The sequence below is a fragment of the Myodes glareolus genome, chromosome 14, assembly GCF_982192425.1.
Source record: "Myodes glareolus chromosome 14, mMyoGla1.1, whole genome shotgun sequence".
Classification (NCBI taxonomy): domain Eukaryota; kingdom Metazoa; phylum Chordata; class Mammalia; order Rodentia; family Cricetidae; genus Myodes; species Myodes glareolus.
Genome location: NC_142039.1, coordinates 67237304 through 67250499, shown reverse-complemented (window position 1 = coordinate 67250499; position 13196 = coordinate 67237304). Strand labels below are relative to the sequence as shown.

The following is a 13196-nucleotide window of genomic DNA, read 5'->3' as shown; positions in this document are numbered from 1 at the left end:
AAGCTCAAAAGATTCTCTCCAAAGAAAAAAAAATATCAATAGAGAATTAAGAAACCGCATGCTGTATAGCTGTCTGGGGGAGAGAGCCACTGCACAGGTCTACCCGACTGACTGTATTCTCTGATGCAAAAAAGATTAGCACTGTGTGTGTGTGTGTGTGTGTGTGTGTGTGTTCTGTATGTATGGTGTATGTGCATGTGGTGGGCGTTCTGGGATGTAAAGGCCCCTGGTCCTCAAAGATAGACGTCTTAAGTAGAAAACAAGGAAAGCAGACAGAAAAGAAAGGAGGAAAAGAAGAGACTGGTGTAGTAGAGACATTTTCACACTGGCACCTCCTGACTAAACCCTGATTGGTCTAGTTGAAAGTGTCAGCACTATTGTTTACACTCCAAAGCAATACCTGGGTATGGGGTAAGGGAATAGAGTGCTTTTTTTAAAACTAGACTAGGAAATTCTAATTAAAAAAAAAGAAAGAAAGAAAAGAAAAAGAGAAAATCTCCAACCTCCAGCAGAGCCCACCCCTCTGGCGCATTTGTGTGCCTGGACCACACTGTACCATGTTTTTTACATGTGTGTAGCTGTTCATATTTGTAATTGTGTGAGCGTGTGTACACATGATAAAGCATGACCCGTGGTTCCCATAGGCCTTTGCAAGAATCTCTTAAGAATGGGGACATCTGGCCAGATGGTACTGGTGCACACCTTTAATCCCAGCACTGGGGAGGCAGAGGCAGGAGAATCTCTGAGTTTGAAGCCAACCTGGACTACACAGAGTTCCAGGACAGGCAGGGCTACACAGAGAAACCCTGTCTTGGGAAAAAAAAAAAACAAAACAAAAAACCAACAAAAATTGGGGGACATTTTCCTGCACAACTGAATTCATCATTGCAGCTAAGAAAGCACAGTGTTTATCAATCCCCTCCATCTTTCTCCCCTGTGTAATAGCTCAGAGCAGGACATAGCCCAGTAGCCTCCAGGAATCCCTTTGAGGTTTGATGACAGATGTGTATTATTATCTGGGCCACGCTGTCACCCCAGCGCATACTTCCTAACCTGACTGGTGACCTTTATTACTTTAACTGGACCATTGGTCATTGCAGCCATTCTTACCCTGTGAGGCCCTGTGTGCTTGCTGGCCTGTGGCTTCCAGCCAGCTGTTTCTGCAGGGCTGGTAGCTCCTGAGTGGTGGACAGCACTGCTCCTCAACCTCTCCAGTCTATTAGGTGTACAGTGCCTGCCCCCTTTGAGTCTCCTAACACTCCTGACATTCTGGCAGGTTGCCCTGTGAGGTGGCTCGTGTCTCTTCTATTTTTCATGTGCTGCACTCTTCTGTAATCGGTCTGTAAGCCTCTTGTATATTCAGAAGTGGAAATAGCTCATCATCATTTGTGGGCATGTCCCCCCCGTTTGTCACTGGGCATTTCATTGGGTCTCATTTTTCCCTGGATGAGAACATTCTGATTCATTTTGTATTAATGTTTGGATGTATCTGTTTTTTCCTTGTATGTGTCCTGTTTCTTGTTTGATGTTTGCCACCTTGTCAGAAGCTAGAGTTATCTGAGAAGAGGGAACCAAGGTTGAGAAATTGCTTCCCTCAGGTTGGCCTGTAGGCAAGCCTCCAGAGTATTTTCTTATTAGTGGTTGATATGGGAGGCCCAGACCACTGTGGTGTATGGGAAAACAGGCTGAGCAGGTCACCAGGGGCAAGCAGTGTTCCTCCATGGCCTCTGCCGTGTCTTTCCTCCAGCCAGAATTTATTCAATAACAAATTCTCAAGGGTTCATGCTTTTAGTAACATCAGTTTGCTGTATAATCCCACCTGCCTTGGTGAGCTGGCCGAGGCAAACACAGACTCTTTTATTCCTGTCTTTTGTTTGTTTGATACAGGGTTTCTCTATGTAGCCCTGGCTACCCTGGAACTTTCTTTGTAGACCAGGCTGACCTCCAACTCAAGGGATCCACTTGCCTCTGCCTCCCGAGTGCTGGGATTGAAGCTGTGTCCACCCACTCCCTGCTTTTATTTGAATCTTAACTAGTAATGCATATCACACAGCATATGACAACTATAAGTGTATGGCTGTAGAATAAATACAGGTTAAAGAGGCTGAGCTTTGAGAACTGGGCTTGGAGAGTCTTTGTTGACTTTCAAATGAGGCCAGTGCTGGGAAGGAGCTGCAGTCAAGTGTTTGAGAGCAAAGCCAGCGAGACCGGCTCCAAGTACATACCAGGTGATAGTTTGGTGTGGAGGGCCATCCATCACAGTGCTAGATGCCCATTGCTTCCTGACGCCAGATGAGGAAGTTACACCTTCTCCTGGGGTCTGCTTTCCCAGGCATTCTTAATGCAAATATGTGCCCTGACACTCTCAACTTCCTCCTGATGACTTCACAGGGTGGCTCCCTTTTCTCTTCCCAGGAATAAGTTGCTTATCAGTTTGTTTTGGGTGAATGGTGTGGTTTGCAGGTCCATCCTTGTAAATGGAATCTCCTGGGGCAAGGCGCAGCCTGGAAGCCATTGTTTCGTATGATATGATGAGGCAGCTTAGAGCACAGCGTGGCCTATGTTGTTGTAGCGAGCTTGGTTTTTGCCTTTAGTCATCAGAATGACTGGTGCTGCTGGTAGTGGATGAGCAGAGGTGAGGATTCCATGGTTTTTCTTTGGTTTGTGTTGCCCATTTAGTAGTGTGGTTGAGCAAGCTGAGACTCTGATCCTGCATGTCCCGGGTTCTGTCATAAGCTTGAGATGTACTTCAGGCGTCACTGCTCCCAGGGCCGGACTCACATGGGTCAGGGCGCGTTTGCTCCACACTTTGGGTCTTCACGGTGCAAGCGCATGTCCTCAGCATCCAAAGGTCAGATGTTTCCTTTTTCTTCCATTGTAGAACTTGACGTCCTTCAAGTTTCTGGGGAAAAATGAAGACGGCAAAGGAAGATGCCCTTTTGACCCTGCCCACAGCTACACATCAGTCATGGTTGGTGAGTCCTGCCTGTGGGGCTCCTGCACTCTCTGACACTCAGCTTTTCCCCAGTCCTGTCTCCCTTGGTTTCATTCTGACACTGGCTCCTTTCACAGAAGGTGAGCGTCCTACTGCACAGGCCCCTCAGTAAGAGCTTTGGAGCTCATCATTCAGGCCCCACTGCAGTATCCCATGCTTCCCTCAGTCACGTGCACACCACCTAGATGCTCCTAGGGCTGCGGCGTGCTGTGGTCTTGCACGTCAGAGGCGAGTGGGTGCACGCTGGTGTATGGGACAGTTCCCCTGGGATCTGACAGCCAGCTTCAATCTTCACCATCAGTGTACAATAGCCAGGGAACTTTGTGAGACGTTCAATACCGTATTATAAAACAGGCATCGTGTGAGGTGGCGCCTCTGCACAGTGGCACGCAGCCATGTTCGGAGTGTGTTTAAAGTAGGGGAGGCTGGCCCGTGCTGCCTGGTGGTGTAGGTGCCTCAGCATCTCTTTGGACTTAAAGTGCTTCCTACTTAGGAAGGCTTTCCAAGGCGTCAAACGCTGAGGCATGTCTGGTTCAGCTGTGGGAATTCTCATTGATGATTAGCTATCCTATTACCCTTTAACCTAGAAAAACTTAATTAAATTTGACGACTATGGTTGTCCTGGTAAAAGAAAAAAAAGGATGATGTGGGAAGCAGAAAGGCATCTCACAGGGGTCACTAGTCCTTCTCCGAGGGATTAGTGAGGGTGTAAATAGATTATGGTAGCCTGGTGAGGTATGATACCTGGAGGAGGTGGGAGCATGAGTCTTGCTTATAGGCCAGCCTGGGCTAATGTCGAGATCTTGTGTTAAACAATCGTCCCCAGCCTCCACCACAGGCAGAAGGACTGATTGGGTTTCCCCTCTCAACCCCCTTTTCACCACTGCAGGGGGAGAGCTCTACTCTGGGACATCGTATAATTTCTTGGGCAGCGAACCCATCATCTCTAGAAACTCCTCCCATAGTCCCCTGAGGACAGAGTATGCCATCCCGTGGCTCAATGGTAAGAAGTGTGTGCTGCTAGCCTCATGGGTATGCCATTTCATTTTTCCTCCACCTGTCGCCAAACCATGGGGAGCGGGGTGGGTGGGGGTGGGGACTGTGCCTCATGTCGGATCCTAGGCAGTAGAAACTCTTTGGACTGCTCAGGACCCACACCGGAGAAGCTGTCTTGCTCTATGCTAGCAACATCGTTTTAAATTTGCTTCTGTCGCACCCCTACCCTCTACCCCTCCCACCCCCCCCCCCCCCAGCCAAAATCAATTTGGGAATCTTTAATGAAGCTCTAATGGGAAGAAAGCAGACATAGGGTTCAGGGTGTGGTCAGTTTCCAGTGTGATGTGAAAGGGGGAGCCTCTGGAGTCAGGGCAGGTGTATTTAGATGTTGTATTACTGAGAGACAAGCATGTCTGCTGTCTGACTTTAGGGTGTAGATGATGGGGGGCTACTTGTGGGTCTTTTCTTGGGGATGCTGACCAGTGAGATCATGGTCTTTTTGAAGCCCTTTGATCCGGAGTCAGACCCTGGGGTCTGAGATATGTAGGGGACAGCCAGTTCCTCCTTGGAGTAGGACCTCCCCAGGACTCAGAGTCTTGGTATCCCTCCCATGACTGACATTGGCTGATTTGGCCCTTGTTTAAGTCAGCAGATGCTCTCTGGCTCTCCAGCCCAGCTGTCAGTAGGGAGCCCCCTGGCTTCCTCTGTAGCACCATCCGTGTACCTCGCTGAAGTGGAGGAGGGAGGCGGGCAGCATCCAGATCTGGAGTTTACTAGTGTGACATGTGCACTGTATAGATATCCTAAGACGCCTCCAGCCCTTAAGGCTGCACTGGCCAGCCTGGGACATCCTGTGGTATTGCTCTGCAGAGCCGAGCTTCGTCTTTGCGGATGTGATCCAGAAAAGCCCAGATGGTGCGGAGGGTGACGATGCCAAGGTCTACTTCTTCTTCACGGAGGTGTCTGTGGAGTACGAGTTCGTTTTCAAGTTGATGATCCCGCGAGTCGCCAGGGTGTGCAAGGTGAGTGCTTCGCCCTCTCCCCAGGCCCAGTTCCCACCCATAGTCCCAGACAGATTTCGAGATTCCTGTCTCTGGGATTGCAGCGATGTCCTTTGGATGGAAACCCCTTGCGATAAGGTTTAATGTACAAACGAGGCGCAGTAGGAGACGGAACAATGACCGGTGATTAAAGTAGCAGAGCCATATGGATGCTTTCTCTCTCAAGACTCCAAGGAGGATTGGGAAGGTGGGGTAGTGGCTAAAATTCTTGCCACAAAAGCAAAAGGACCAGAGTTCTGATCTCCAGAATCCATGTAAATGCTGGGTGGACCCCTGTAATGCCAGCCTGGAGCAAGTCTGCTAGAGGGACTACCCTCATCAGCAAGCTCTGAGTTTGATTGAGAGGCCTTGTCTCAACGAATAAGGTGGAAGATTTCTGTTATCAATTTCAGGCCTCCAAATGCACCCACACATGAATCCATATGGAGGCGCACCACATGTGCATATACATGGAAGGAAAAAAAAACTGAAGGGGGAGAAGAAAGCATTAATCCTTTCCATGTGTGTGACTAATCACGGGTGATTGAAATCCAGGAGACAAGGCCAGAAAGGGAGCAAGCTGTAGTTCTCTCCAGCCCTGAGTTGTCTGTAGTTCATAACTGCCTCTCAGCCATTGGCTCACTGAAAATGAAAAACATCTAGAACTTTATCTAGAATCAGGCAGGCGGAGGGGACGTGAAAGGGTCTCTCAGTGGTGCGCTCACATGTTCCCCCGAGCTGGTCTGCAGGGTCGGGGTCTGTGATGGGAAGGAGGCCACCCATCACTTGCCCCAGCTCTTATGTGCTCCTTTGTGGGTCACAGCTCAGAAAGCTGCAGGAGCCAAGTCCAGTAGCACTTGTGTGACACGTGGGGTGACAGATGTGGCTGTTTTGGTTGTCATTGAACGTGTCTCTTTTTGTGTTCTGTGATCCCAGCCCACGTGGCAGTAGTACTGCGCTCACGACTGCAGCAGACTTGGGCTAGCCTGGTGGGTGGGGACATATGAACTGGCCGTTTGCGTGGCTGGCCATCTGTGCTGCCCCTACCACGCACTGTCTCTGGCCTTCCAGGGGGACCAGGGCGGCCTTCGGACTTTGCAAAAGAAGTGGACCTCCTTCCTAAAGGCCAGGCTGATCTGCTCCAGGCCGGACAGTGGCCTGGTCTTCAATGTCCTGCAGGATGTCTTTGTGCTGCGGGCCCCAGGCCTCAAGGAGCCTGTGTTCTATGCGGTCTTCACCCCACAGTTGTAAGTTAGTTCCCCTGGCAGCTGGGGCCTGCCCGCCCGGATGACCTGCTACCCTCCTGACACTCATGGTTTCCCGTCACAGGAACAATGTGGGTCTGTCAGCAGTTTGTGCCTATTCGCTGGCCACGGTGGAGGCAGTCTTCTCCCGTGGAAAATACATGCAGAGTGCCACGGTGGAGCAATCTCACACCAAGTGGGTGCGCTACAATGGCCCGGTGCCCACTCCCCGGCCTGGAGCGGTAAGCAGGGTCCCAGGCTCCAGGGAGGGCTTATCTTCCCTTTGGGTCTCTGGCCCCAAGCATGAGACCGCAGATTCCCGAGCTTCCTTGCAGCCGGTTGCATGGCAACAGGAGTCTCTGCACTGGGGCCAAGTGGCTGCCGGGCCTGGGGGTGAAGAGTGAAGCGTATTCCTTTTCTGATCTCTTCCACGCGAGCAGGGCTCACCACATGCTGCCCAAATGAGAGAGTACCACCGGCCTGGGTTCTTTTGAGAAATTGACATTGCGCAATGGCAGGCTCACTCGATTACCCGATTTCTACAAAGAAACCTCGTTTGTCAGCAGAGCCTAGGCTGTCTCCTGAGGCAGCCTGTCCGTTAGACAACAGGCGTCACATTCTGGCCTCCTAAATATAGTAAATTAAAAGCAAAGAAAATTCTAGGGTTGCCTGCACATTGTCGCCATGTGGTGAATGGGTGTGTGGGGGTGGCTTTTAGATAGTGCCCTATCTGGCTCTTGAAGCTCTCCCCAGGACCAGCTTCTCTGTGGGTGCCCCCCTCCCACTCCGGTTATTCTGGTGTGCGTACAGTGTTCACTGAAACGTGGCTAAGGAGCAGGGACCAAAAAAAAAAAAAATTCTAGCCCTTTTTCCTTTTGTGCTACTTAGAATTTAGTTCTCTCTCTCCTCCCTATCTCTCTCTCTCTCTCTCTCTCTCTCTCTCTCTCTCTCTCTCTCGTGTGTGTGTTTTTGTGTGCACACGCGCGCATGTGTGCGTGTTAAACAATATTTAGCATGCTCTCTTCTCACAGGGAAACTATGAGACGAGTGTTTTTAATTGGGGAGGTTTGCTGAGTGTTTTCATTGACACCTAATTCCTCTGCTGATCTAAGACAATTATGTCATGTGACCGTGCCTTAAAACCACTGCTCCTGTCCCCAGGGAGGTCACCTCAGCCCCTCTTCCTCTTTGGAGGTGTGACTGTGGCCCTCAGGACTGCTGATGCGGCCTCTCTTCTGTGTTCCTTGGAGCTAAGGGGGGCATGTCTTCACGGTGCTTTTGCCCACAGTGCATCGACAGTGAGGCTCGGGCCGCCAACTACACCAGCTCTCTGAATCTTCCAGACAAGACGCTGCAATTTGTAAAAGACCACCCTCTGATGGACGACTCGGTGACCCCGATAGACAACAGGCCCAAGCTAATAAAGACAGATGTAAACTACACCCAGATAGTGGTAGACAGGACCCAGGCCTTGGATGGGACCTTCTACGACGTCATGTTTATCAGCACAGGTGGGTTCCTGGGACTGGGAAATTCACTTGGTCATTTGTGGGCAGATCTGGTATCTCCAGGCGCCTGAGAGGTTTGGGACAGCATGAAGGGATTTCTAAGACATCCCTGCACCTGGGATTCTGAGTTTCTGTGACTATCAGCAAGCACCTGGGGCACTTGTTGTGTATGCAAGTCCTGGCCTGAACCTGGGCTGGAGTGGGACAAAGTAGTCCCCCGTTGTCATGGAACCAGTGGGATTGGCCTGGTATTTCCTCATTGGTAGTGGGAGACCCTGCCCCCGTCTAGGAGGAGCCAGGCTCCATTCTGCCCTGATTAGCCTTAGGAGGCGGCACAACTCCAGACAAGTCTTTGGTGATGGGGGTGAAGAGTTGGAGCTTAGCAGCTGGCAGCACCCCAGGGCCCACTTCCCAGATGACTTGAGCATTTTGCTTCCACCTGCCTGTCTGGGCCCCTAACCTCGCCCCAAGGGCCGGTGGGTGGAGTGCAACAGCCACCTTGCAGCTAACAGACTCCCGTGTCAGGATGTGACCTTACTGGTGAAGGTCAGTGGCATCCACCCTGGGGTGGGGGTGATGCTTTGTGGGAAAACTGGAGTTCTTGTAACTTGAGCTCCTGATTATTTTACCAAGTGCCGCTCTCCCCTTCTAAAGCAAGGCACCCTCTTCTGAGCGCCTTGGTGAGGGAATGACTTGAGTATACAGAAGTGTGAGTGGTCGCCGTCAAGGTTGGCGTCTCCTCTCGTGTCGCTCTGGCCGAAAGCAACTTAAAAGAAGTGTGTGTGTTTCGTGATAGTCCGTCATTTCGGGAAGTCAGCTGGTAACTTCAGCAGCTCGTCACAGCGCACTTACAGTCAAGAGCACAGAGAAATGAATGCACCCATGCGGCCTGCTTGCCGGGTTGCCTATGCTTACCTAGCTAGCTTCCCTCACTTACATAGCCCAGGACTACCTGTTGTGGGGGCAGTGCCGTCAGAGTGGGTGAGGTCTCCCCATGTCAGTCAACAATCAAGACAGCCCTCCACAAACATTGCTACAGGCCAACCTGATCTAGACAGTTCCTCTGCCGAGGCTCTTTCCAGGTGATTTTAGGTTGCAGTAAGTTGACCCTTAAAACAAGCATTTCCCTCCTTGCTGACCTGGGTTTCGACCTTGCAGACCGGGGAGCTCTACATAAAGCAGTCATCCTTGGGAAAGAGGTGCACGTTGTCGAGGAGACCCAGCTCTTCCAAGACTATGAGCCGGTCCAGACTCTGCTGCTGTCGTCAAAGAAGGTAATGTGGTCTGGGGCGGGCCCGGGTGCTTGTCTTCTCCACGGTGAGGACTGGCTGGGATGGTGTCTCAAGGTTTGGCAGCCTCTGGCCTAGATGAGCTGGCCTTTGGACTCTTACAGCATTCTTCCACAGGATCTATAGCTGGGGAAAGAGGCATGGCAGAGCCAAGGAGGTTGAATATACTAAGCCACGAGAGCCGGTAGCTGGCACTTTTGGGTTGTCTCTAACCTGGGGAAACACGTCCTTGTGCCTCGAGCCCGAGAGAATGTGGGCTGTGCTGTGGGACATGGTACGTGTGCTGATTGGTAACAGCTCACCCTGTGGAGCTCCCAGCACGTCTCTGACAGGCTTGGCAGGCCAGAGCTTCAGTCCCAGGTGCTCAGCTTTGTACTCTGGCTCCCACGAGCCATGGAAACACATCAATGGCCAAATCAGCCTGTGGACGCCACACTATGTGTCGCCTAAAGTTTTCATATATCATAAAATACTAATTTTTAAAATGTATTCTCAAGCAATTAAGAATGTAAACCTCTGGGGCTGGAGAGATGGCTCAGTGGTTAAGAGCATTGCCTGCTCTTCCAAAGGTCCTGAGTTCAATTCCCAGCAACCACATGGTGGCTCACAATCATCTGTAATGAGGTCTGGTGCCCTCTTCTGGCCTGCAGACATACATACAGACAGAATGTTGTATACACAATAATAAAATAAATAATTTAAAAAAAAAAGAATGTAAACCTCTGCCAGTTATGGTAGTGCATGCCTTTAATCCCAGCACTCTGGAGGCAGAGAGGCAGGTGGATTTCTATGAGTTCAAGGCCAGTCTGGCATGCGTAGTGTTTTCCAAGACAGCCAGAGCTGGGGGGAGGGGGCTGTGAAGAGACATAAATAAATAATAGATATATAAATAATATAGAAATAAATTACATATAAGTTATTTATTTATTTAGAGCCCCTGAATGGGACATGGTGCTTCTCACCTGTAGTCCCAGGCCTTGGCAGGTGGAGGCAGGAGTATCAGGAGTCAAGGCTGGCCTGAGCCAAGTGAGACCCCACTGTAAAAATAAAAAAGGTATAAAGTCCTTTAGCTGGTGGATTGTATAGAAATGGCCTGGGAACTTGCTGTTCCTTGTCCACTGGCCGTGGGAGGAGGTGGCCACCACATATTTCAGCTAGGACAGGGCAATAAGGTACAGAATGTGGGCTCTCCCAGATCTCGGCTGTGCTGTGTGTTGCCACGTGTTCCTGGGCCTCACTGTATGGTCCTCATAAGGTGATCTCTGTGTTTGTAAGCTTTCCATGAATGTGACTGTTAAGAGGACATGAGCCTCATAGGTGCGGACGACTGGGTTTGAGCAGCACAAGACCCAGGGAAAACCAGGAGCAGGGCCAGCACCTTCCTGCTGACAGTTGCCACCTGCCTTGCTTCATGCCTACCTGCCAAAGGTACTCCCTGTCCTTGCCGGGACTCTGATGTGATCCACTGTGAGATAGGTCCTGGGTCACCCTTTTTGCTTTAGGTGCCAGTGCTATCTTCTTGCCCGTACCCTCGTCTTTGATGCCTGGCTGGCTCTGAACCCTGTGGCCTGGCATTGCCTTTCCCTATGGACTGCATATTTGTGGGCCCCATGTTTGTGATTTAGTTCCCTTTAGAGAGATAGCACCACAGATACCAAGAGGCCATCAGCCACTTACCTGTGTGCTGGACTTCTGCCAGCACCAGGTGGCCTGCAGCCAGTGCCGTGACATGTCCCTGTCCTGGAAGTCAGTGCCTGGCAGGGACTGAGCTCTGTGTGGCTACACTACAGCACCATAACTGATTTTGGTGACTCCTCCCTCACAAATACAGGCAAACAGAGAGCACATGACAGTGTCTCTTGCTGGGTGAAATTTGCTGGCTTTCTGTTTGTTCTTTGCACGATGTCGATGGGTGTGATCACACTGACATTCTGGATTCAGAGATGAGTGATAAGGACATCCTTATCACAGGTGCAGGTGCGTACTTTCTGCCAGGAGACAGGACTGGCCTCTGAAGGCTGGGCCCTTTGGCTTCTAGCTGTAGTGCAGCATCCTCTACCATAAGTCCAGGAGAACAATGATGGTATCAGATTGGGAGTGGGAGGCAGCTGCAGAGGGCTTTGTGAGCTTCTCAAGACACGGAAGTCTGTTTACCCCAGGGAGGGCACCACGGATGGACTAATCTAGCTTAGTGAACCAGTGAGTTTGGGGGAGTTACCTACAGGGTATGAATGAGGGATTATTTACAAGAGCGTGGGTGACTCAGAGGCAGCAGCTGCGTCCACAAACAACCTACTCTAGCACAAGTGGCGTTCCCAGAAGCTGCACCTGTCGAGCTCTCTACACAGCTAGCCGGCAGCTCCACAGGTCTCTCCCCTCGCCAGGCCAGCGTTTGCTTAGTGCTTACGTAACCTTGGGGAAGAGGGACTTGTGAATCTTACAGCTTTCCAGCTTCTGAAGTTTCCCTTAGTTTCTGAGTCTTGTGAACCTCCCTCTGCCCTCTAGGAGGGAGTGTTTTCAGTCGGGGGAAATAGGGATAGAAGTTGTCCTTTCTCGGAAGAGAGGCTGATGCAAAAATCCAGTGCCCTCAGCCTGAGGTCCAGCCCCGATGTCGAAGGGTAATGTCAGATCCTAGGCCCTATGGATCCTCGGGTGCTGTTTGAGTCCTCTCGGGACACAGTGCACCTGCCTATATGTTTTTATACAAGATTTCTCTCTCAGTTTGCTTTTCTGTTGCTGTAATAATCGACCCTGACCAGAAACAGCCTGGGGAGGACAAGGCTTGTTTCAGCTTCCCTTCCAGGTCCATCAGGAAGGGAAGCCGGGACAGGAACTGAGGCAAACACCATGGAGGAAGCTGCTTATGGGCTTGCCCTCTGGCTTCTGCTTCGCTACTGTCTTATAAAGCCCAGCACTACCTGCCCAAGGGTGGCATCACCCACAGCAGGCTGAACCCGCCTATATTAATTAGCAAATAAGAAAATGGCCCGTAGGTGTATCCACAGGCCAATCTGATATAGCAGTTTCTCAATTCCAGTTCCCTCTTCCCAGGTGTGCCAAGTTGACAATAAACTAATCAGGAAACTCTCCTTTAGGTCTTGGTGGTCAGGCCTTGTGGCTTGTTCTGAGCCAGGGAGCCCTTCCCTCCCTGCAGTGTTTGAGTGCACCGTGCCTTCCCCGGGGTTGGTAGAGAACCTGGCAAGCCCACCAGTGTCTAGTCCTCCTTACACCTGCTGTTTGTCTCCCACACACAGGGGAAGAGGTTTGTCTATGCTGGCTCCAACTCGGGAGTGGTCCAGGCTCCCCTGGCCTTCTGCGGAAAGCACGGTAGCTGTGAGGATTGTGTGCTGGCGCGGGACCCCTACTGTGCCTGGAACTCGGATGCCAAGGCCTGTGTTACCTTGCACCAGGCCGTGGGCTCCAGCAGGTATGAGTACAGACGGGACTGTGTGTATGTGCCCCGAGGACGGGCTGGAGAGTAATGGGTGCCTGTTGTCTTCCAGGGCCTGGATTCAGGAGATGAATGGTGACACGTCCTTGTGCCTGGGTGAGTGGCCCTCCTTTGCCTTCCTGCTCAGGATGCCAAAGTTCCTGGTGTTTCCATTCCACGCCGCTCGTGTGCGTTTTGTTTTCCATTCTCCTCCCTGAACAGAGGTCAGGCGGCTTGCAGCAGGCCTGTGACCTCTCCTTGTGGTGCACCTGTGGTCTGTCTCTGTCCCTGTGATTCCAGCAAGAGTGTTTGAAGCCACACAAGGAGGTGTATCGGGTCACTGGAAAGCATGTCCTGCCCCACACCCAGCTCTTCTGCTTAGCTGGGCTCTTTAAACAAAACCTGAGATTGTTAAGAATGAGAAGAAGGACCCCTTGGGTATGGCCAAACAGCCCGAATTGAACAACAGTGATTCGAGAACATTTGGTGCAGGGTCATACTTCAAGGAGAAAATCTTACACTAGAATGGTAGTTTCATGTGTAAAATGTCATTTAAAGTATTTTAAGGCTAGGGAGATGGCTATTTGTAGAACCTGACTTCGATCCCAGAACCCATTGTAAAACAGCTGGCCATGGTGGTTTGTGCCTGTGAGCCCAAACCTAAGGAGGGCAGGACAGGTGGATCCCTGAAACT

At 51.0% G+C, this 13196-nt stretch overlaps 1 protein-coding gene across 7 annotated transcripts in view; it reads left to right on the top strand.

Annotated features, from left to right (window-relative positions):
* The window catches only part of Sema4d (semaphorin 4D), a 103774-nt gene that overhangs the window by 69951 nt on the left and 20627 nt on the right, over positions 1 to 13196 (top strand). For all 7 annotated transcript variants that reach the window (XM_085699519.2, XM_085699517.2, XM_085699516.2 and 4 more), the window contains 9 exons: positions 2882 to 2975; positions 3885 to 3998; positions 4862 to 5013; positions 6103 to 6278; positions 6361 to 6517; positions 7564 to 7786; positions 8942 to 9057; positions 12327 to 12499; positions 12576 to 12619. In XM_085699519.2, coding sequence (XP_085555645.2) covers positions 2882 to 2975; positions 3885 to 3998; positions 4862 to 5013; positions 6103 to 6278; positions 6361 to 6517; positions 7564 to 7786; positions 8942 to 9057; positions 12327 to 12499; positions 12576 to 12619 — 1249 coding nt within the window. The remainder of the gene's footprint in view (positions 1 to 2881; positions 2976 to 3884; positions 3999 to 4861; positions 5014 to 6102; positions 6279 to 6360; positions 6518 to 7563; positions 7787 to 8941; positions 9058 to 12326; positions 12500 to 12575; positions 12620 to 13196) is intronic.